Source organism: Danio rerio, chromosome 6 (assembly GCF_052040795.2).
Source record: "Danio rerio strain M-AB ecotype USA chromosome 6, GRCz13ab, whole genome shotgun sequence".
In the NCBI taxonomy this organism is placed as follows: domain Eukaryota; kingdom Metazoa; phylum Chordata; class Actinopteri; order Cypriniformes; family Danionidae; genus Danio; species Danio rerio.
Genome location: NC_141026.1, coordinates 38,944,913 through 38,966,107, shown reverse-complemented (window position 1 = coordinate 38,966,107; position 21,195 = coordinate 38,944,913). Strand labels below are relative to the sequence as shown.

General features: G+C 33.8%; 1 protein-coding gene across 18 annotated transcripts in view; it reads left to right on the top strand.

Annotated features, from left to right (window-relative positions):
- opa1 (OPA1 mitochondrial dynamin like GTPase) overlaps positions 1–21,195 on the top strand; it is a 74,990-nt gene that overhangs the window by 8,868 nt on the left and 44,927 nt on the right. For 3 of the 18 annotated variants that reach the window (XM_087255502.1, XM_087255504.1, XM_087255503.1), the window contains exons 5-19: positions 226–273; positions 3,088–3,176; positions 7,740–7,892; positions 11,608–11,661; positions 12,883–12,987; positions 13,101–13,187; positions 14,049–14,162; positions 15,411–15,491; positions 15,580–15,654; positions 15,750–15,821; positions 18,067–18,166; positions 18,277–18,407; positions 18,593–18,665; positions 18,751–18,823; positions 18,899–19,014. In XM_087255502.1, coding sequence (XP_087111628.1) covers positions 226–273; positions 3,088–3,176; positions 7,740–7,892; positions 11,608–11,661; positions 12,883–12,987; positions 13,101–13,187; positions 14,049–14,162; positions 15,411–15,491; positions 15,580–15,654; positions 15,750–15,821; positions 18,067–18,166; positions 18,277–18,407; positions 18,593–18,665; positions 18,751–18,823; positions 18,899–19,014 — 1,371 coding nt within the window. 18 annotated transcript variants of the gene reach the window in all.

Sequence of the window (21,195 nt, the reverse complement as noted above, 5' to 3'; positions counted from 1 at the left end):
TATTCACTTTTATTTTGCATAATCAGCATCTACATAAGCCTATGATTGTTTTGCATGAACATATTGTTTGGTGTATGTGCTTACGTTGATCATCCACTAGAATCCCAGTCCAGTGATGCAACGGAATGAGCTCTCCATGCTTTTTCTACAGTCTTTATTTTCTTTTCATTTCATTTGTTCCTCTTGTTCCTCCCTCCTCCTCCTCTCCCTCCACGTTCTTCACAGGTTTGGGTAGTGAAGTCAATGGAGCTTCTGGTCTGCGTCTGTTATTAGGTGTGTAAATGCCTCACTTTAGCGTGACTCGATTTCTTCTGCGCTGCTGCACTCATTTATAAATGGGCTTAAGTTGATGAAATGTGTGCCTTATCAAAAAACAAACAAAGGTCACTTGAAATATGCTACAAAGCTAGTATGTAACAAAAACTACAATTTAATGCATAACAAGAGTCTTTCTGTTGCAGTTTTGTTATATTGTATTGCTGTAAGTTATACAGTCAAGTTTGGGGTCTGTACATTTTTTTTTATAAAAAAATGATTCAATTAACATGTAGTAGAAATATTTTAAAATTGGGTTTTGATAATGCTTTGGGCATAAATAATTCTAATATAATTTAACTAAAACATATCTTTCTCACAGTTGAAGTGGTTGTTGCATCAGTGCTTAGGGCTGCACAATATATATAGTTTCAGTATTGGTATCGCAATGTGATCATTAAGCGTGACTTCAAACGAATTGGCTTCTGGCTGCAAGCGCTCCATCAAATTGTGTGGAAAGACTCAACAAATGGTAATAATAAACATTCACAAAATGATGTTATACAAATATATGTATATATCTCTATGCCTAATATCAGATGGCCTGAAAGTGATTCATTTTTTATAAATTGTTGAAATATTGGTGTCTGCGATGCAGAAAGTCTAGAGACTGTTGTGTACACCATAATTATTATTATTTTTTTTTTTATAAAATTCACTTTATTGTGTGATTGTAAAAAAAGTGGTCATAAACAAATATTTTATCAATTCAAATGGGTAGCGGGTTGGACCCGGAAACAGTATTCCATACGTCACAACTTAACAAGTGGATGGTCACATCGCAGGATAAGCAATGTTGATTTTATATAAGGCCTGTGACTGTATAATAATTTTAAAAGCCTTTTGGCATAAGAAATTGTACTGTTTGTAATGTTAATAGCGATTAATTTTATTGAATTATTTTTATTATTCAATTACTCAATCCTTTTCTTGTCGGCTTAGTCCCTTTATTAATTTGCCACAGTGGAATGAACCGCCAACTTATCCAGCAAGTTTTTACGCAACGGATGCCCTTCCAGCCGCAACCCATCTCTGGGAAACTTATTCAATTACTGTATACTGAATATTTTCAGACTCTGAAAACAGTAGAACACTGTTTATGTCTGTTGTATTTATTGTATTTACAGATGGTTTAATAGATTTTATGCATATGCACTCCCACTAAAGAATCATCCAAATCAATCTAATATTATCAATTGTATTCAAAATGATCAAAATTGTATTCATTTCTCAATATGTACTCAGAATTTTCCAATATTGTGCAGCCCTAATCTGTGCTACTTTTTTTTTTGTGCGTGTATATAACTAGGCATGGGCCCGTATAAGTTTGTGATGGTATTATACCCTTGGATAAAAATATCATGGTTTCAAGGTATCATGGTATTGTGATTGCTGCTCTAAAATAAGTTCTTTTTACTTAGTAAAAACTTCTTAGTGAAAAACAACATACTTTTTTAACTGAACACAATATACAGTGTTTAATTTGACGATTTTTCAATTTAAAATTCACATTTATAATATTTATAATATATATTTTGGAGCAGTAAACATGTCAGGCTAAATAATTAAAATAAATCTTTGACTTCTGCTAGTTTCATGATTTTTAAAATCACTGATTTCTTTACAACACACATAAAAAAAACAAAAAACATTTACATATACATTAGGGACAGTGTAACATAACATTTATGTGGTTTTAAAACTCTGCCTTTTCCAAACCGCGGTAAACCTTGAAACTGGTTATCATCCCATGCCTATATCTAACGCATTTTCCAAATGTATGCTGAATACAATCAGCATTCATTTGTGACAATGTCAGTATGATTGTTAGTATAATAGTAATGTTTTTTTTGCTGTCAAAGTATTCTCTTACTGCCCCTAAACTTATAAACATTGTTGTAAATTTAGTTTAAACTAAATCAAATTGGCACAAATTAATTCCAGATCTTAACTTGATGCTACTGTACATCATTCAGTTAACATGTAATTTCCAGTCAGTTACAGATGCACACGACTGACACTAACAGTATCTGTTAATGTGTGATTACACAGTTTTGAATTGTCTTGCCACTTGGTCCCTTGACTTCACCTTCTCCTCTTATTTTGGGGGACATTTTGTGTGTTTGTCTCTTTTTCTGTGCCCATCAGTACCACTAATAGATCCTCTTTTCCTGAACTCATGAGTTTTGAAAAGTAGCCTTACTGAATTCTAAGAAATGATTGCTTATTAATTCAAGTTATGTATTGTTTATATTCATATTATATTGCAGAAGATTGCTCATATTTTCTAACATTATCATCACCACAATCCTAAAACAGTAATGGTATTTTTCTCCTTTACAGTTGATGGCTGTAATGAGTACTTTTACACTATTTGCTTTTCAAAACTTTGAGTCTTGTTGGGATATGGTGACTTGAGGTAATTGCTTTGAAATATAAGAAAATACTGTATGTGATTGCACAAATTACTTGTTGTTCTCAGCTGATATGCAGTTTTTTTTTTTCTAAATACAAATAAAAATGTACAAAAGCTGTCACGGTTACAGTACATTTTCAAAGGCACCCTTGTATACCTTATTTAATTTTTATAGTGAACTGTGCACATTAATTTGTAAGTGGTAATGAGCCTTCCTTAATAGTACATTCCCATTTTCCCTCTGATAGCTTTTGTGCTTCTCTTTTGAGTGAATTTTCTAAATGCTTAATATATGTTTTACAACGAAGATAAAATAATTAGCATTTGTTTGTGTTTTGTTTTTTTTTTCTTCCCAGAAACTACTGGCGAATCGGCCCTAAGAGCACCAGACGTCCCACCAGCATCTGCAGCCATGGCTGACAGCGGAGACAAGCAGTTCAAGAAGGTACAGTACATGACACTGTTGGCTTTTGTTTATGCTCAAACATGACTGCGGTGTTTGAAGGCTCTTGTGATATTTTTGTATTTTTAATTTTCTTGCCAGTAAAATAAAGTGGCTTAAGTTTCCATGCTTTTTTTCTGCCTAGCTGTGTTGCTTGGGCTTTTTTTCAGCATTAACTAAGTTGCCAGTTACAGTGCATTTTGTTTTCCGCATTTAATGCAGAATGGAGTCATCATTGGCTCATGGCTGTCCTGCACTTTTGTAGTCAAGCTAATTATCTTTCAGTAGTTTGGGGCAACTTGTTACTACTGAAGTTAAAGGTGCAGTAGGTGATTGTCTTCAGAAACATTTTTTGTTGTGCTGGTTGAAAGTCTGTACATATTCCAATAGTAGTGATTAAAGTAAATTATGTGAATGTGTTTCTATGTATCTTTTTATTCTTTATAAGGCATGAAACTAAAAAATGTTCATCCAATTAAATACTGTTGAAACAAATTTACATTTCTGCGCAGCCTCTTTAAGCAGACAGATACGTCACTCACATGTTTTAGCGAAGCACAGATCTACATCTGACAGAGAGTCATCGGGCAAACTCTGCATCAACCTGAACTTCTTTCTGAAAGACCAACGTGGCCTTGTATGCATGAAAAGATTGTTTCTGAAAGGTCTTCTGCCAAAAATGCAGAATCAAAACTTTTCTAAACCTTGAATCAATATCGGTACTTCTGCATGCTGGAGGGCAATGATGTTATACAGTTCAAAACAACGATCTGAAGTGTCACACCACGGCTGAAGTATTACTTTTAGACAGGTATGTTTTAGAACTATCTTAGCCACGCAAAGCTTATGTAGATTGTTTATATGCACGTAAGTGTTGTTCAGCCACTGAAAACATCCGGCTAAAGATTGGCTTTTTTCAAGTTCATGGAGTACCTTTTACAGCATTGATAATATAGTCGGTTAAATAGACCTGAGCATTTGTTTAGTTGTTCAAGTGAAAAAGGAGGTGAAAACAAGCAATGTACGAGGATCAGTGAGCACAATTGAAAAAAAAAAAGTCTTTCGTCGTCTTGGTAATGTAAACATCAGTGTAATGTAAAAAGATGACAGGATATTTCTGTTTTTACCACTCCTTTTTTTAATCAAATTTTTATTTAGTTTAATAAAAAAACATAAGTAAATGTGCTGTTCCGGCTAACCAGCTTTACTGAGGTGAAGTTTGATTTATATTCACACATGGGGGGGTGGGGGTTTTTGGGGGGCTCGACATTTGGTCATGGGACCCTAATAACATAACATCTTTTGGGGCCCCCAAAGTGTGTTGGCCCTTAAAATCGTCCTAATTATCCCCACCCCTTCCTAACAGCATCCCTGCCTACTGCACCTTTAAGCTGCTGTTTTATTAAGCTGCTCTGTAGCTGCAATTTTTTCCATGTCCTGAACTGAATCACTGTTTCAAAATTAATTCTTCCTTTGTAAAGATGGAGTTAATCCATATTTTGCAAAAAAAAAAAATGGTAGAGATTATTATCATCTTCAGTTTTTTTTTAAAGGTGGTGTAATATAATATTATAATAATATAAAATATCTCATTTATTTTAACACTTTTGGATGTTTTTACATTATTAAATATAAGTACCTATCAATTTAACATGAATTGAGAATTAGAACATTTTCTAAAATTCCTAATACTTGATAAAAAAAAACAACAAAAAAAAAAAAAAAACCTTTGTTTTGGTCCGGATTCCATTTTGAAAGTCTGAACCAGTTGTGTAACCTCATGCATTTACATATGTCTGTTGTAGGAAATTAATAATTTATTTCTTTTTCAGCTTATTGTCTGTGTAAATACTTTCACCCTTGTAATTTTTACATGTTTGTCCATTAAGCTCGCGGAGCAAAACAATGTCCTACTTTACATTATGTTTCTTGTCAATGTTTTGTTTTTGTGTCACTTTCTTCATTTCATCACCCATGAATATGTCCTTGTCTACAATAGAATTTTTGTAGCATACATAATAGACAAGTGGCTAATAAAATGGCTGATAAAAATAGCTACTACTTAATAGATAACAAAAAAGCATTTAATATTATTATTGCTGTTAGTTAATGCAGCTATAAGTGACTTCTTAAAAAAAACACTGTGTGTAAATATTTTAAATGGATCTCATGATATGACAGGACAGTAGTTTTTGAAAACACATTTGCTCTCTCCAGCTTCAGGCTTTGCACTGCTCTGCAACTAAATCACTCATTGTACCTTAATTGCTTGCTTACTTTAATAGAATTACAGTAGTTAATACAATAGCTATACAATATTAGTTAACCTATTACATTTTGTTTTAGAGTTGCCCCCACTGCGATTTTTAGTGTCTTGGCAATACTGACTGTGAGTTTTAGATTTTGAATGTGTATAAATATAGTTATTTTCCTCTAATTCAAACCTTCCCCCGCACTTCTGGGTAGGGTTGCACCAGCTGTTCTTTCTTACACTGGAACTAAAAGTCCACACTTAGTAACTACTATTTAGTTTGTAACTAAATTTGTTCTTATTTTGGTTGCACCACATGTTGTTTAGGCAAAATGTAGTTAGTAGTTTGTAAGCTTTCTGTGAAGTAATCTGCAAAGTTCTGTAAAGTTGTCGAAGGATGTAATATCCAATAAGAAGCATTTAAATCGTTAAACTGATTTAGGATTATGCATTTATTTATACCATTTACATATGCCATTAATATTTATATAATGCAATAACTTTCCTATGTGAATTAAAACTATTATAGTAAGCCTATGTTACATATACAGTCAGTCACTAATAACAGAAGACGCACATACAGTGTATCCGGAAAGTATTCATAGCGCTTCACTTCCACACTTTCCACATTTTTTTATGTTACAGCCTTATTCCAGAAACGTATTAAATTAACTTATTTCCTCAAAAATTATTGAATATGATGCCACAAGCTTGGCTCACACGTCTTTAGGAGTTTTTGCCCATTCATTCCTCTTTGCAGTACCTCTCATCAGGTTGGATGGAAAGCCATGGTGTACAGCCTATTTCAGATCTCTTCAGAGAAATTCAATAGAGTTTAGATCTGGGCTCGGACTGGGCCACTCAAGAACATTCACTGAGTTGTTGTGAAGCCACTTCATTGATATTTTGGCAGTTTGCTTTGGGTCATTGTCCTGCAGTAAGATGAATCGTGGCCCGTACCAATTGAGGCCCGTACCATGCAGGCCTGATTTGTGGATTGCTGTACAGATGTTGGTCCTTCTGTAAGGTTCTGCTCTCTCCACAGAAGAATGTTGGAGCTCAGACAGAGTGACCATCGAGTTATTAATCACCTCCTTGACTAAGGCCCTTCTGCCCTGATCACTCAGCTGAGATTGCCGGCTAGCTCTAGGAAGAGTCCTGGTGGTTCCAAACATCTTCCACTTACGGATGATGGAGGTCACTGTGCTCATTGGAATTTTTAGAGCAGGAGAATTTTTTTTTAACCTTCCCCAGCCTTGTGCCTCGAGACAATCCTGTCTCTGAGGTCTACAGACAATTCCTTTATCTTCATTTGTACTTTGACATGCACTGTCAACCCTGGAACCTTTTATAAACAGGTTTATGCCTTTTCAAATTATGTCAAATCAACTGAGTTTACCATTCATTGAACTCCAATTAAGCTGCTGAAACATCTCAAGAATAATCAGTGGAAACATAATATATCTGAACTCAATTTAGAGCTTTATGGTAAAGGCTGTGAATACTTATGTACATATAATTTTTTTAGGCTTTTTATTTTTATTAAATTTGCAACAATTTCAATCTTTTTTCACATTGTCATTATGGGGTATTTTTTTTTATAGAATCTTGAGGAAATAAATGAATTTAATCTATTTTGGAATAAGGCTGTTACAAAAAAAAATGTGGAAAAAGTGGAGCGCTATGAATACTTTCCAGATGCACTGAACCTGCATTGCAAGCCGTGAATGCATGTAAAATACACATGAAGTTGTCAACTTTAAACCTGAAATTATTTTAATGACATGCATATAAAAGAGAAAAGAACAGAAATAAAAATTAATTCATGAAGAAATACTTGATTCAATTGATGGATAGCCTACAACACAAAACACTTCTTGAAAGAAATTTGAACTTTTCTTTCACAAAAACAGAAAAAGAAACGTGAGATTAATATCATTTCAAATATCCTTGCAAGTTTCTTTATGTAAACTAATCTCGCTGTCATCTTTTTGTTTACTAGTTCTGTAGTTGGAACACAGCATTAGGTTTAAACTAAGTTCAGTGGTGCAACACAAAAATATTTAGTAGTGTGTAAGTTGTTCCTTTGTCACAACTAGGCTACGTTTTAACTTAACTTACTGCTGGTGCAACCAGCCCCTGCTCTTTAAGATTATAGGTTTACCATAAATGAGCTAGATCCAGTTGCATTAAATAAAATAATAATATGCTAAAGGGAGTTGGACTCTCTCCCCAAATCTCGGTCATGTCCTCCTGTTGGTTGGTAAGCAGGTTGATTTGACTTCCGTTTCTGTGACTGTGCCGTCCCTCAGCAGGGGCTGCTCAGCGAACTCATTGTCATTCAGCAGCAGATCCAGCAGCATGAGGAGGAGATGCGGCGCGCGGCAGCCAATAACGCTCCGCCTCCGCCCCGTGACCCCAGTCCCAGCCCGGCCCCGAACCCCAGCCCCTCGCAGTCCAAACGCAAGGTGAAGGTCCACTTCCCAACCCACCCCTCTGATGCTGGGACTCTCATGTCAGTCTTCTACTACCTCTCACCATTCTTTTATAGCTACATTTTGCTCTTAAGAAATGAATTTTTCACACAGAAACATTCATTTTTCTATTCATTTAGTATAATCAAGATGGTTCAGTATGGTGGAGGTATTAATGACTAATGTGAGAGAACTACAGCTTTAATATAATCTAGGTATAAACCAAGGATTAGGTTGACCCGTCCAAGATCCTGTGATTTGCCGCTTTAGTGTAGGTGCCTTTTGGAATGAACACATCCTAAGTGTGTAATTCGTTAAATCTTTTTCTCAATTGTGTTTTAAATGGACAGTTCACCCAACAATGACATCATCATTTACTCATCTTCCACTATTTCCCTGTTATAATATTTTTTTTTTCTTCTGTTGAACACAAAGGAAGATATTTTGAAGAATGTTGGGGGAGCCATTGACTTCTATAGTATTTTTTGTTCTTATGAATGGTAATGGCCACTTTTTCCCAACATTCTTCATAATATCTTGATTTGTGTACAACAGAAAAAAAAATTCTATATTTTTAGGACCATCTGAGTGTCAGTAAGGGACAATTTTGGATGAATCATTTTTTTAAATTTGATCAGATGGTCTGAATGGCTGCTCGCTTGATGTCTCTGTGGTCTTATTACATCTCATAACAAATACAAGGTTCAAAATCTGAGAAATGGATTTAATTAGTAAATATTTTTTAATTTCAAAATCAAAAGTTGAGGAGAGTTGTTACAAATAGGGATAGTATCATTAAGGTTTTAACGGTATTACTACTTTTATTGATACCACTTATCGGTTTGGTACTTCGGCTCTCTTTTGGGTACTTTTTGTAGTGTTTTTTTATGAAAAAAAAAACAAATTGAACAGAATTTACAACATTAATAACTTTATTATTATGTTCTTAATTTAAAATAAAATGAAACCAATCATTATAAAAACAAATAAATCTTTTCTTGTAAAAGAATGTACAATGGTTTAATGGAAAATGGAAAATGACTCTCAGTTTTTAACCAGTCTTCTGGAGAAAAATCAACGTTACGTTTGCCTTTTCTAGCAGAAGTTTGGATCTTTTGGAAACTTTTTTTTTTTTTTTTTTTTTTTTTTTTTTTTACAGTTTTGGAGCATCTTGCAATGTAAAAATAAGCATTTTTTTTAAAAAGATTTTTTTAATACGCATTTATTATTAGACTTCATAGGCTCATTTATTTGTAAATACTGCTAATGTAACAGCATTTCAATGTTTAAGATTTATTTAGGCTACTGCTGAAAAAAAAATACTGTTTTCAGTGTAACCGAATGTGTGTGTTCATTTGACTATTAATATATTAATTTAGGTGATTGACTGCTGTCATAAAGATGTGGATGATGTAACGTGACCGTTAGTAGCTAGGCAGTCAAAACTTTGCATTGCAGTTAATGCACTTTTAAAAAGGTACCTTCACTTAGCCAGATTGCTTGCGTTTCCGCTTATACAAGAAAACAGCTTGTTGCGTTTGTTGCAACGGGCATCATCACTGTCCACTTGGGAAATACAACTCAACTGGTTCACTCCGCAAGCTTATGGGATATGTGAGCGCGAGTCTGTCACAAGCTATGTGTCGTGAGCTATGCACCTTGTGCGAGCTTAAGCTGAGTGCGTGCGCACAGGCAAGAACTGTAAAGGCTTTTATACTTGACACGCTCGCCGGACACACAAGCATTTCTCATGTGAGATTGCCAACTGTGCAGATGAATATCAAATACTGCAAATTAGAAAAGGTTGGTCAGTTAAATGATGCTACTGTAAGTAATGTTTATTCAGCAATAATTCTCCAATACTCCAATAGCAGAACCGTAAACGTCAGAGCTTATCGATACTTTGGTCTTTTCTAATATTGCACCGATACCGATAAAGTACAGAGTTTCGGTACCCATCCCTAGATACAAAGTTACTTGTCTTTAAAAAAAGACATTTTAAAACTGCATTAAAAATTGTTCAAGAATACTGTACCTTCCATAAATTTTAAGAAATTAAAAAATATGAAATGAATTTCTAATGTTGACAGCTCACCCCATACCTCTCTTTTTGAGAATGTTCCAAAGAGCATCTTGTTAGGAAAAAAATTTGCTTATTTCATAAATGACCAAAAAATAAGGCAGACTCTTTGTATATTTCAGGTTTAATTTATGGCATATTGTTTCTTAGTTTAAATTAATTAGAAATTCAAGTTTTAAATAATTAAAAATTAAAGTTTAATGTAAATTAATTTTAGGTTAAAATAAATTGTAATATTAAATCCCATCTTTTCAGTGTAGTCTCCGACTTTTGAATCCTGCATTTTGTGCCAAAGACATTAATTTCTAACAGAACAACAAGTGTCCATTTAAAGGGATGGCTCACTTAGAAAGGAAATCTTAGCACTGAGGTGCTTGTGGCGACCCAAGTTTGATTCCCGTCTCGAGTTGCTTTGCCGATCCTTCCTCTCTCTGCTCCCAATGCTTTCCCGCCTGTAATCTCCAATGTCCTATCTCAATAAAAGGTGAAAAAACCCTAAAAAATAATTATAAAAAAAGAAGAAAATTTACTCACCTTCAACGTGATTATACATTTTTTTCTCCTGTTGAACATAAAGGAAGATAATTTAAAGAAAGTTGAAACATTTAACCATTGGCTTTTATAGTATCAATACTATGGAAGTCAATGGTTACAGGTTTTCAGCATTCTTCAAAATATTTTCTTTTGAGTTTAACATAAGAAATAAACGTGTGAAAGTTTGAAACAAGTAAAGGGAGTAAATAATGACAGAATTTTCATATTTGGGTGAACTATCCCTTTAAAGAGTACAGCAAAAATGCTTAAGTGTTTCATTCGAGGAGCTTTCAAACCCTTGAAGATGTTATTTTGAACGTAAAAGAAATATTAATTGCTCTTCATGTAGTATGAGCAGTGTAAAGTGGCACTTTAATATTAGCAAAATAAGGCCTTTAACTTTTACCTCACTCATGCAAACCCATTTATTTACACAGCTCCACGTGTACAGTTAATATCCACTGCATGGAGTGCTGTGCCGTCCTGCCACATGGAGTCCAATGCACTTTGCTTTTGCTGTTGGTCAGCAAACATTAACCTGCCATTAACCTGCCATTAACACCACAACCAATTACATCTACATATACACGCATAACATGGTATTTAGCAGGAAATAAGGACTATTTTAGTTCATACCCTTGTTTTTTTTATTATTATTATTATTATTATTTGTAGATGTGTTTGTGTATGTTTGATTTTTCCTTTGTGTCCTCCAATCATTCCCTGCTTTTCTGTGATTTGTCCACTAGTCTGATGTGTGTGTGTGTGTTTTCAACGATTGCATTGCAGGTGCGGGCCAAGAAATGATTCAACACGCTCAATGCATTGATTTTTAATCTATGCACCCTTTACAAATTGTGTGGTGATTTGTGTAAAGAATAAATGATTGATTTAATGCTTGAAAAAGCTGGATGTGAAATTTCTTCTCTTTGCATTAACTTGGTTTTCCTCTGCTGGGTGCCTGCTGGGATTGAATGCATGAGATGTGAATTGTTTGTGCAATGACTCTTATTGAGGGATTTTAGGAAGATGATCAGGTGTTTTGAAAAGAAATAACACGGTCATAGTTTGCTGCATTGTTTCTTGTGCTTACAGTCATCCGATAAAGAGAAAGTTGACCAGCTTCAGGAGGAACTTCTTCGAACTCAGGTATTTAAATAAGTTACATTGTTGTTAATGGGGATGGTTCACTCAAAAGTGAAAATTGTTATTTACTTACAAACCTGTTTGACATAATTTCTTCTCTTAAACACAAAGGATGTTATTTTGAAGAAAGCTGGAAACCTGTAACTATTGACTTCCTCAGCGGAAATAACAAATCATATTATTTGTTATTCCTGTTGTGGAAGTCAACGGATACAAGTTTCCAGCTTTCTAAATTTTGTGTTCAACAGAATAAAGAAACTCATAAAAAATTGTATAACCACTTGAGGGTGAGTAAACTGTAGGTACATTTTTATTTTTGTGTGATCTGTCTCATTAAGTTTCTTTTCTTTTCTTTATTTTTTTGCATTTTAAACCAGTAATTTTTATTTTTTTATTTAATTTTTTTTAATTTAATTTTTATTATTGTTTGCTATTATTGTAATCCTTTTATATGATTTATTTTTTGTGATAAAATTTTATTGTACAGTTGGAAATAATCTAGCATATATTGTTATAAACAAGAATAGCAATCAACTGCATTTTCTATTAATACCCTACCCCACCCACCCCTGGCGAAAATGATAATTAATTAAACAAAAAAGGAAATAAATCAAAGCCAAAGAAAAGAGAGAATACTACTACTACTACTACTACTACTACTACTACTACTACTACTACTAATAATAATAATAAATGAATGAATGAATGAATGAATGAATGAATGAATGAATGAATGAATGAATGAATGAATGAATGAAGGAGAAAAGTTACTATGCGTATAAATAACTAAAGTACTGTAAATAAAAAAAAGTTTACCTCTGCATTTAACGTCTTACAAGAATGCTTTTAACTAAGGTAAATGCATTAAACTTTTACAAATAGGTTAAATAGAATTAAAAATCACAATAGCATATCTTTTTTCTGAGTAGTTGCACATATCCATGAGGGAATGTTTTTTGTAGAAGTATTTTGTTTCTTTGCCACAGACAGTTCCTTATTTTCCAATTTGTCCAAGAACATATACATCCAATGTTTCTGGTCCAGGGAGTGTGGAGGCTGCCTAACGTAATGCAACTTTTAGAGCAGAAAATAATATTTTTTTCTGAAATAATGTATATGAGATCTTGATTTATTTATTTGTGTATTTATTTTGCATTCTAAGCCAGTATTTTAAAGGTGCTTGCTACTATTGTAATCATTTTATATTGAACTTGTCTCATTCAGTTGAAGTACCAACGGATGCTTGAGCGCTTGGAAAAGGAAAATAAAGAATTGAGGAAAGTTGTATTGCAGAAGGATGACAAGGGTATTCACCAAAGAAAAGTCAAGGTCAGATTTCAGTTGTTTTTCTTTCAGATTGAAAATGTTTTCACATTTTACAGATGAAAACAAAACAGATCACTGGGTTATATTAATGCATTTCTCCTATTGGTCTCGTGCAGAAATCTTTGATTGATATGTACTCTGAGGTCCTGGACATTCTTTCAGATTATGACTCCAACTACAACACTCAAGATCACCTGCCAAGGGTTAGTCTTATTCCTTTTTTTTCATTATTTGAAATATTTGCTTAAAGCTTTTCATTACCTTTTCAAATAGAAATGTTTTTGTTTTCAAAAATGCCAATACAATATATGCTTAAGTGAATTGAGATGGTTCAATGTACTGTAAATGCAAGCACACACACCGTTTTTAGATTTTTAAAACTCTTTTCAGGATTAACCAATGAGACACAATAGCTGTGTCTCATTTCAGAGGCTGCATTCTCCAAAGGATGCATGTGAAGGGTGCTACGTCATCGTGGTGCAACGAAGGCTGTCTTTTTAGAAAAATATTCAAAGGCTCCTTCAAATGTAGCCTCCAAATGTGTCCTTTGTTTCCCAATTAATGAAGGACTTAACCAGTGGATCCTTTGCGGCCTCAATCATCCTAGGGTTCATTGTGTGCTGATAACATTTTTAAAGGAAACTCTGGATTAAATGTAGGAATTATCTTTATTTTACTTAAATATCTACACACATGTTGCAGAGCATGACATGTCTTACTAAAAAAAGATTTTATAGACAGTTTTATGTGTACATGTATGGATTTACTGTAAGGAATTATATTTCCGGTTTCTGTAAACCTTGCTTTATTTTGATGCCAAAAACCTGGAATCATTGACTTCCATAATATTTGCTTTTCCTACTATAAAATTTAGGGGTTATGGGTTTTCAGCTTTCTTCAAAATGGCTTTTTCAGTGTTCAACAGAATAAACAAGCTCATTAAAGGTTTGAAACCACTTGAGGGAGGATAAATAATGTGTAAATTGTTATTAGAACTTTATTATTATTACTACTATCCAGTTAATGGATCAGACATAAACAGATTCTGTCTCCTCTTTTTTTAGGTGGTGGTAGTTGGGGACCAGAGTGCGGGAAAGACTAGTGTGCTGGAGATGATTGCTCAAGCTAGGATCTTTCCGAGAGGCTCTGGAGAAATGATGACAAGGTCTCCTGTCAAGGTGAACATGCTGTTTTTTTTTGCTGTTTGTGTTGGAAACCTGAAATACGTCACCTATGTGATTTGTGGAGTTATTTTTCAGAATGATGGCTGATAGTATTTATGTACAGTGATTATTTAAACTGTAATGTTGCTTAAGGGCACATTTTCATGACATCATGTTAAACTAACACTTAAAAGATGGTCTATTAGTTAATGTATTTTATGAATATGAACAAACAATTAGTAATACATTTATTATGGTTTTAATTCTTCTTTGTTGATGTTAATATTATATAAGTTAAACAAAGTTAGTTCATGTTAGTTCAAGTTAACGCGCTGTGCAACAATGTTCACAAGCTTTGGATTTAAATAATGCGTTAGTAAATGTTGAACTATGATTAATTAATGCTTTACAAGATTATTATACTTAGTTAATGTTAGTAAATGCTAACTAATGGAGCATTATGATAATATTTTCAAGGGTTTTGGGTTTTTATTTACAGAGCAAATGCAATCTTTCAACATAAGTTTTAAACTGGTATTTTTTTAATGGTACAGGACCATTATTGTCTCTGTGTAAAGAAAAGAAAAATCAGTTTTGCCAAAGATAGCCTCATGGGCAGTGTGCCAACATTGTGCTTTGGGCATCCCGAGTTTGAGTTTCGAACCTTTCCTGATCCCATTCCATCAATTCTTTTTCTCTCTTTTGCCAACTTCATTTGCTGTCTAATATATTGTTCTATCCTAAAAAAGGCACTCACAAATTTGTAAAAAAATATGTGCCTACATATTTCATGTTTATTTCATGTTTTTGGTTGAATGTGCCTGTTTTTTTACTGAGTGACATCCACGACCTGGCATGCATAAAACTGTTTTTCGTCATTGTCACCCACAAATGTTGACCTTGCATACATAAAACTGTGTTTTTTGTCATGATAATATATTTGTAAATAAGAATCATTTTGACAACATCTTCACATTAAACTTTTAAAAATGAAAAACATTGCGTTTTTAGTATATAAAAGTTGTGTAAACTTACTTTAAATCATATATTGTAAGGACAATTTACAGTTGTTGTTAAAAGATTGTTGCTACCTAAACAACAATAACCTAACTGTATGCTAGTATAAGACATTATTTTACAAACAATGACTCCTGCAGATTCTAAAACACTATTAGCAGACATGCCTTCAATTATATTATTATTATAAAAGTATGTATAATAATTAATATCCTTGTAGTGTATTTACCTGTTTTTTTATTGTAGGTGACTTTGAGTGAAGGCCCTCACCATGTAGCAATGTTTAAAGACAGCTCTCGGGAGTTTGACCTTGGCAAAGAGGAAGATGTAAGTCTTTTAACTCAAATTATGCCGTCTGACACTCTATTTTTGACTGTCAGATCATTGAAATGATAACTTGTTTGTTTTTTTCTAGCTTGCAGCACTGAGGCATGAGATTGAGCTCAGGATGAGGAAGAGTGTGAAGGAAGGTCAGACAGTCAGCCCTGAGGTAATACCATTATTTCTTGACTTTGCTTGGTGAAAACCTTTACACTTGAATTAAGTACATTTATATAATTTATATATTTTTTTCTGCTTTGATAGACCATCTCTTTAAGTGTTAAGGGCCCTGGAATCCAGCGAATGGTGCTTGTAGATTTACCAGGGGTCATCAGTGTAAGTTTTGCTTGCATTTTAATGCCGTTTTACTTTCTGGCATATATTAGGGATGGGTGGTACGACCAAAGTTCAATTTCATGGGATGAGAAAGTTTATTTCATGGTAACAATATCTTTCATAAAATAAATAAAAAAGTTTTTTATAAAGGTATTAATTCCAGAAAATGTGCAAAAGAGCTTTATAGAATAAATAAGCTAGAATATTTAAATGAAAAGAAGGACTTGATAATATTTATTTTTAATTTTATTTTCAAATCTTGTAAGTATAGTAAACAGTATATGACTTTTCATTAACAACAAATTTCACTGTATGTCACATTTTGTCAGTTTTGTGGACAGACCTTAATATAAAAAAATACTCAAGTATTTTCTTGACACAGATGTAAAAGATGCAGCTAGCTCCATGCAACTCTCAATGCAATGCATGCAATGCATGCAACTCTCACATGGTCGCCCACTGAAGCTAAGCAGGGCTGCGCCCGGTCAGTACCTGGATGGGAGACCACATGGGAAAGCTAGGTTGCTGCCGGAAGTGGTGTTAGTGAGGCCAGCAGGGGGCGCTCAACCTGTGGTCTGTGTGGGTCCTAATGCCCCAGTATAGTGACGTGGACTCTATACTGCTCAGTAAGCGCTGTCTTTCGGATGAGACGTTAAACAGAGGTCCTGACTCTCTGTGGTCGTTAAAAATCCCAGGATGTCCTTCGAAAAAAGAGTAGGGGTTTAACCCTGGCATCCTGGCCAAATCTGCCCTCTAGCCTCAGTCCATCATGGCCTCCTAACCTTCCCGATATCATAATTGGCATATCATGACTCTGTCTCCTCTCCACCAATCAGCTGGTGTGTGGTGTGCGGTCTGGCGCAAAATGGCTGCCGTCGCGTCATCCAGGTGGATGATGCACACTGGTGGTGGATGAGGAGATTCCCCTCATTGTGTAAAGTGCCCAGAAAAGCGCTATATAAATTTAAGGAATTATTATTATTATTATTATTATATATCCCAAGTAGCTGAAATATAAAACTTGAATATAAAAATGTAAATATTTTTCCTGCAAAAACAAATATAAACAATTGCATTTCTTGTGTAAATATTGAAGCTAAGTGATCACTTATTGTGGAAAATATAGAGCAATAGGCAATACTGCAATTGGCCCACTAATTTACAAATTATGTGGAATACACGGAATAAAAAATAATTTTATGGTACACATTTCATTCCACGGAAGCTATATATATTGTCATACCACCCAGCCCTTATACATATATATATATATATGTGTGTGTGTGTGTGTGTGTGTGTGTGTGTGTGTGTGTGTGTGTGTGTGTGTGTGTGTGTGTGTGTGTGTATAAGGAGCTGAACGACTTTTGATTTGAAAGTTGACTTTTATGTTATCATTGTTATCGGCATCGACTTGTTGCTAGTGACATCAATAACACACAATGTTTTGCAACACGGCAGGAAAAATATATTCACATGTTGTTTGAAAGCTCATAACAAGTTGCAAAAACAATGCAACATTACCAGTGACTGATTTTTATTGCAAAACAAATGAACTGTCAACACTTTAATTTCGTTACTAATGCAACATTAGTACCCTGGCTAATTTTACTGCTAAATAAATGCAGTCAACACATTTATCGCTGCACATTTTAGTAAGAATGTAACAATAACAGATATTTTAGTGCAGAAGTAATGCATACGTCCTCAGCACACAGATTTATGTGATGTTATTCATAACAACATAACCCACGAAAGACAAATGCTATGACGCTGAGCCTTATTACACTGTCAGAAACTTGCTCAGACATATTTTACCCCTATAATCGTGCATGCTAGAAATGTGCTCAAAATCCTGCTCAGGTCTGGGGTTTTTTTCACAGTTACTGGCTCATCTTGGTTATCAGAAGTCTATTCACTGCACATCTTCACCGCGTTCACTGAGGATGATATTTACATACGCTATAAAGTTTTTCACACCTCTGCGACTACGCACTTCACAGTTTCAGCACGCTTCATGGTCCATTCACAAACTACATCTCTGTCTTCGCTTCGACCTCTAATATATATTTATAGTATATTTATATATATATATATATATATATATATATATATATATATATATATATATATATATATATATATATATATATATATATATTTGAATCTATAAATCTATGTGTTTGTTTTGTTGGTGATTACTTGTGTAAAAGTAATTTGTTGCCTACTGATTGACTTCTTTTCGCAGACTGTGACAACTGGAATGGCCGCAGACACAAAGGAAACCATTTTTAGCATTAGTAAAGCTTACATGCAGAATCCAAACGCCATCATCCTCTGTATACAGGGTTAGTTTTCACTCCTTTATGAAAATATTCAAGTATTAACAAGTATTACATCTTATAATGCTTAATCCCACAATGTTCTCTGCCTCTTTCTTTATTTCTGTCTTTGTCAGATGGCTCAGTAGATGCAGAGCGCAGTATAGTCACTGATCTGGTCAGTCAAATGGACCCTCAGGGCAAAAGGACCATATTTGTTCTTACTAAGGTTGATCTGGCAGAAAAGAACCTGGCTAGTCCAAGCAGAGTAAGAGATTTAACTAAATGACCTCTGAATAGTAAATATTACTTGCCATATTAGCCACTAGAGGGCGCTGTTTTGTATCTTTTGACACAAATACAGAATTATTAAATGCAGTAAGGTGGAGGTGATGAATGTTTAACACTTCAAAAGTAAAAAAAATTATAAATTATTATAATTTTTTTTCGCAGATCCAGCAAATAGTAGAAGGCAAATTATTCCCAATGAAGGCTTTGGGCTACTTTGCTGTAGTAACTGGCAAAGGTAAACCTTGGGATTTTTCTGGAAATCAGTTGCGTTTGAAATTTGCTCTACTTTGATGAAATTATTCAAACACAACTCTTTTTAGGCAGCCCTAATGAGAGCATAGATTCCATTAAAGACTATGAGGAGGACTTCTTCCAGAACTCAAGACTGCTGAAGTAGGACTCAGTTTACACAATTTTCACTTTTAAGTTATTTGTTACACATTTTCATTGGATTATCTTTTGCTATAGGGATGGCATGTTGAAAGCTCATCAGGTGACTACAAAGAACCTGAGTCTTGCTGTGTCAGACTGTTTCTGGAAAATGGTCAGAGAGTCAGTAGAGCAACAAGCAGATGCCTTTAAAGGTAAGACAGAGACTACTAGATAAGATGGAGAATGATGAAAATATCCTTAATTTATTGATCCATTTGTTATTTCTGGGGTTCTCAGAAGCAAAGAAAATAATTTCACAGCTGGCTAAACATCTATATTAGTGAATAGAAACACATATTTGCTCTGAAGAATTTTCTATGACTTTTAATAAAGAGGGTAAAAGGTTGAGAGAATTATATATACATTTATACATGTAAATCCCCCTGTAACATTGACTATGTTTATCACAAATAATGTGATTATTTTGGGCTTAATTGCAATATAATGTTTTAATGTCAGGAGCAAAGCTGAAAAATCCTGTTTCCATTATTCATATTATTCTCTAAGAAATATGGTTATTTTTCTTACCGTCATAAGACGATATTGGAAAAATGAAACTTTGAGATATTTTATTTTTCTTTGATAATCAATAACTATAAATACACTTTGCCAAGATGGTGTATTTGACACTTTTTTTGGGCATCTAACTGTTTTCAGGTACAGAAATTGAAAAATCACAATGCCCAAAAATGCTTTTCTTACTTTGCTTTGTCCAAATATCTAAAAATTCTTAGTTTTTTCCCTAAAACAAACAACTTTATCTGCCAATAGTGTACATAATATAATCTTATGTTTGCTTTGAAATGTAGATTTTGGTACTTGAAACGCCAAAAATTCTAAATAAATAAATAAAAACATTTCAAATAAATAGTTAAATACAATTAATCTTTGTTGCAACTCCAAACATCATAATTTATTGTGTCCAAATGCTTTGAACTCTCTTAAAAACACATTATAAACTTTTACTCTATCCGCTTGTTAAGTGGTGACGTGTTGGTGACGTATGTAATACTGTTTCTGGGTCCAAGCAGTCACTCATTTGAGTTGAGAAATCATTCGTTTATCATCACTTTTTATTCATATCACACATTAAAATTAATTTAAGATGAAGTCATAGTGTACACAACAATCTCTGGGCTTGCTGCATCACAAATACCAAAATTTTAACAATTTATAAAAAAATGAATCACTTTCTGGCCATTGGATATTAGGCATGGACATATATATTGCGATTGTGATTTTCGAAAGTATTAAATTGCTTTAAAAACGTGTATTATTACCATTTCATGAGTCTCCCCATTCAGTTGAACAGAGCGCTTGGACCCGGAAGCCGCTTTGCATGACGTCACACTTAACAAGCAGATAATGGTTAAACATATTAGTGACTCTACAAATCACCTGTTCTGTAGCTTAACTATAATTCTGACTCGATGTTGCATATCCTGTGATGTTACTTTTGTGGTTGCACACTTTGCGATATCGATGCTTTAACAATATATTGTGCAGCCCTACTTCACAGCACAGGTGTTGAAATTAGAGTAAGTGTTTCTGACCGCTGTTTTGATTTATTTCTGTCTAATGCAAAACACGCAGTATGGTTGCATATAGTGCTGTTTTTCCACCAGAGAAATGTGATGTTAATGCAACTTCTGCTTGGATTGTGCTGTGGATTGGATTGCGCTGCCGTCATGTTATATGGGAGCAAAAGTGGCTGCGAGTTTAAAGTATAAAGCACAGAAATATAGTGTATCATATGTGTGTGCATGTGATATGTACTGTTGAAGTCTAAATTATTAGCCAACCCCCCCCCCGTTTGTTTTTTTTCCCCAATTTCTGTTTAGCGGAGAGAAAATTTTTTTCAACACATTTCTCAACATAAATGTTTTAATAACTCATTTCTAATAACTGATTACTTTTATCTTTGCCATGATATTTTCTATACAACTTCTATACAGCTTAAACTGACATTTAAAGGCTTAACTAGGTTAACTAGGCAGGTTAGGGTAATTAGACAAGTTATTGTATTACAATGGTTTGTTTTGTAGACTATCAGGAAAAAGATACAACTTAAAAGTGCTAATAATTTTGACCTTGAAATGGTTTTAAAAAAAATTAAAAACTGCTTATATTCTAGTCAAAATGTAACAAATAAAACGTTCTCTAGAAGAAAAAATATTATCAGACATACTATGAAAATTATCATACTATGATATGACATCATTTGGAAAAAAAAAAAATTCAAAGGGGGGCTAATAATTCTGAATTCAACTGTATGTGCATGTATTATTTCATAATACAAATCTAAATACATTTAACTGCAATCATAATGTTAA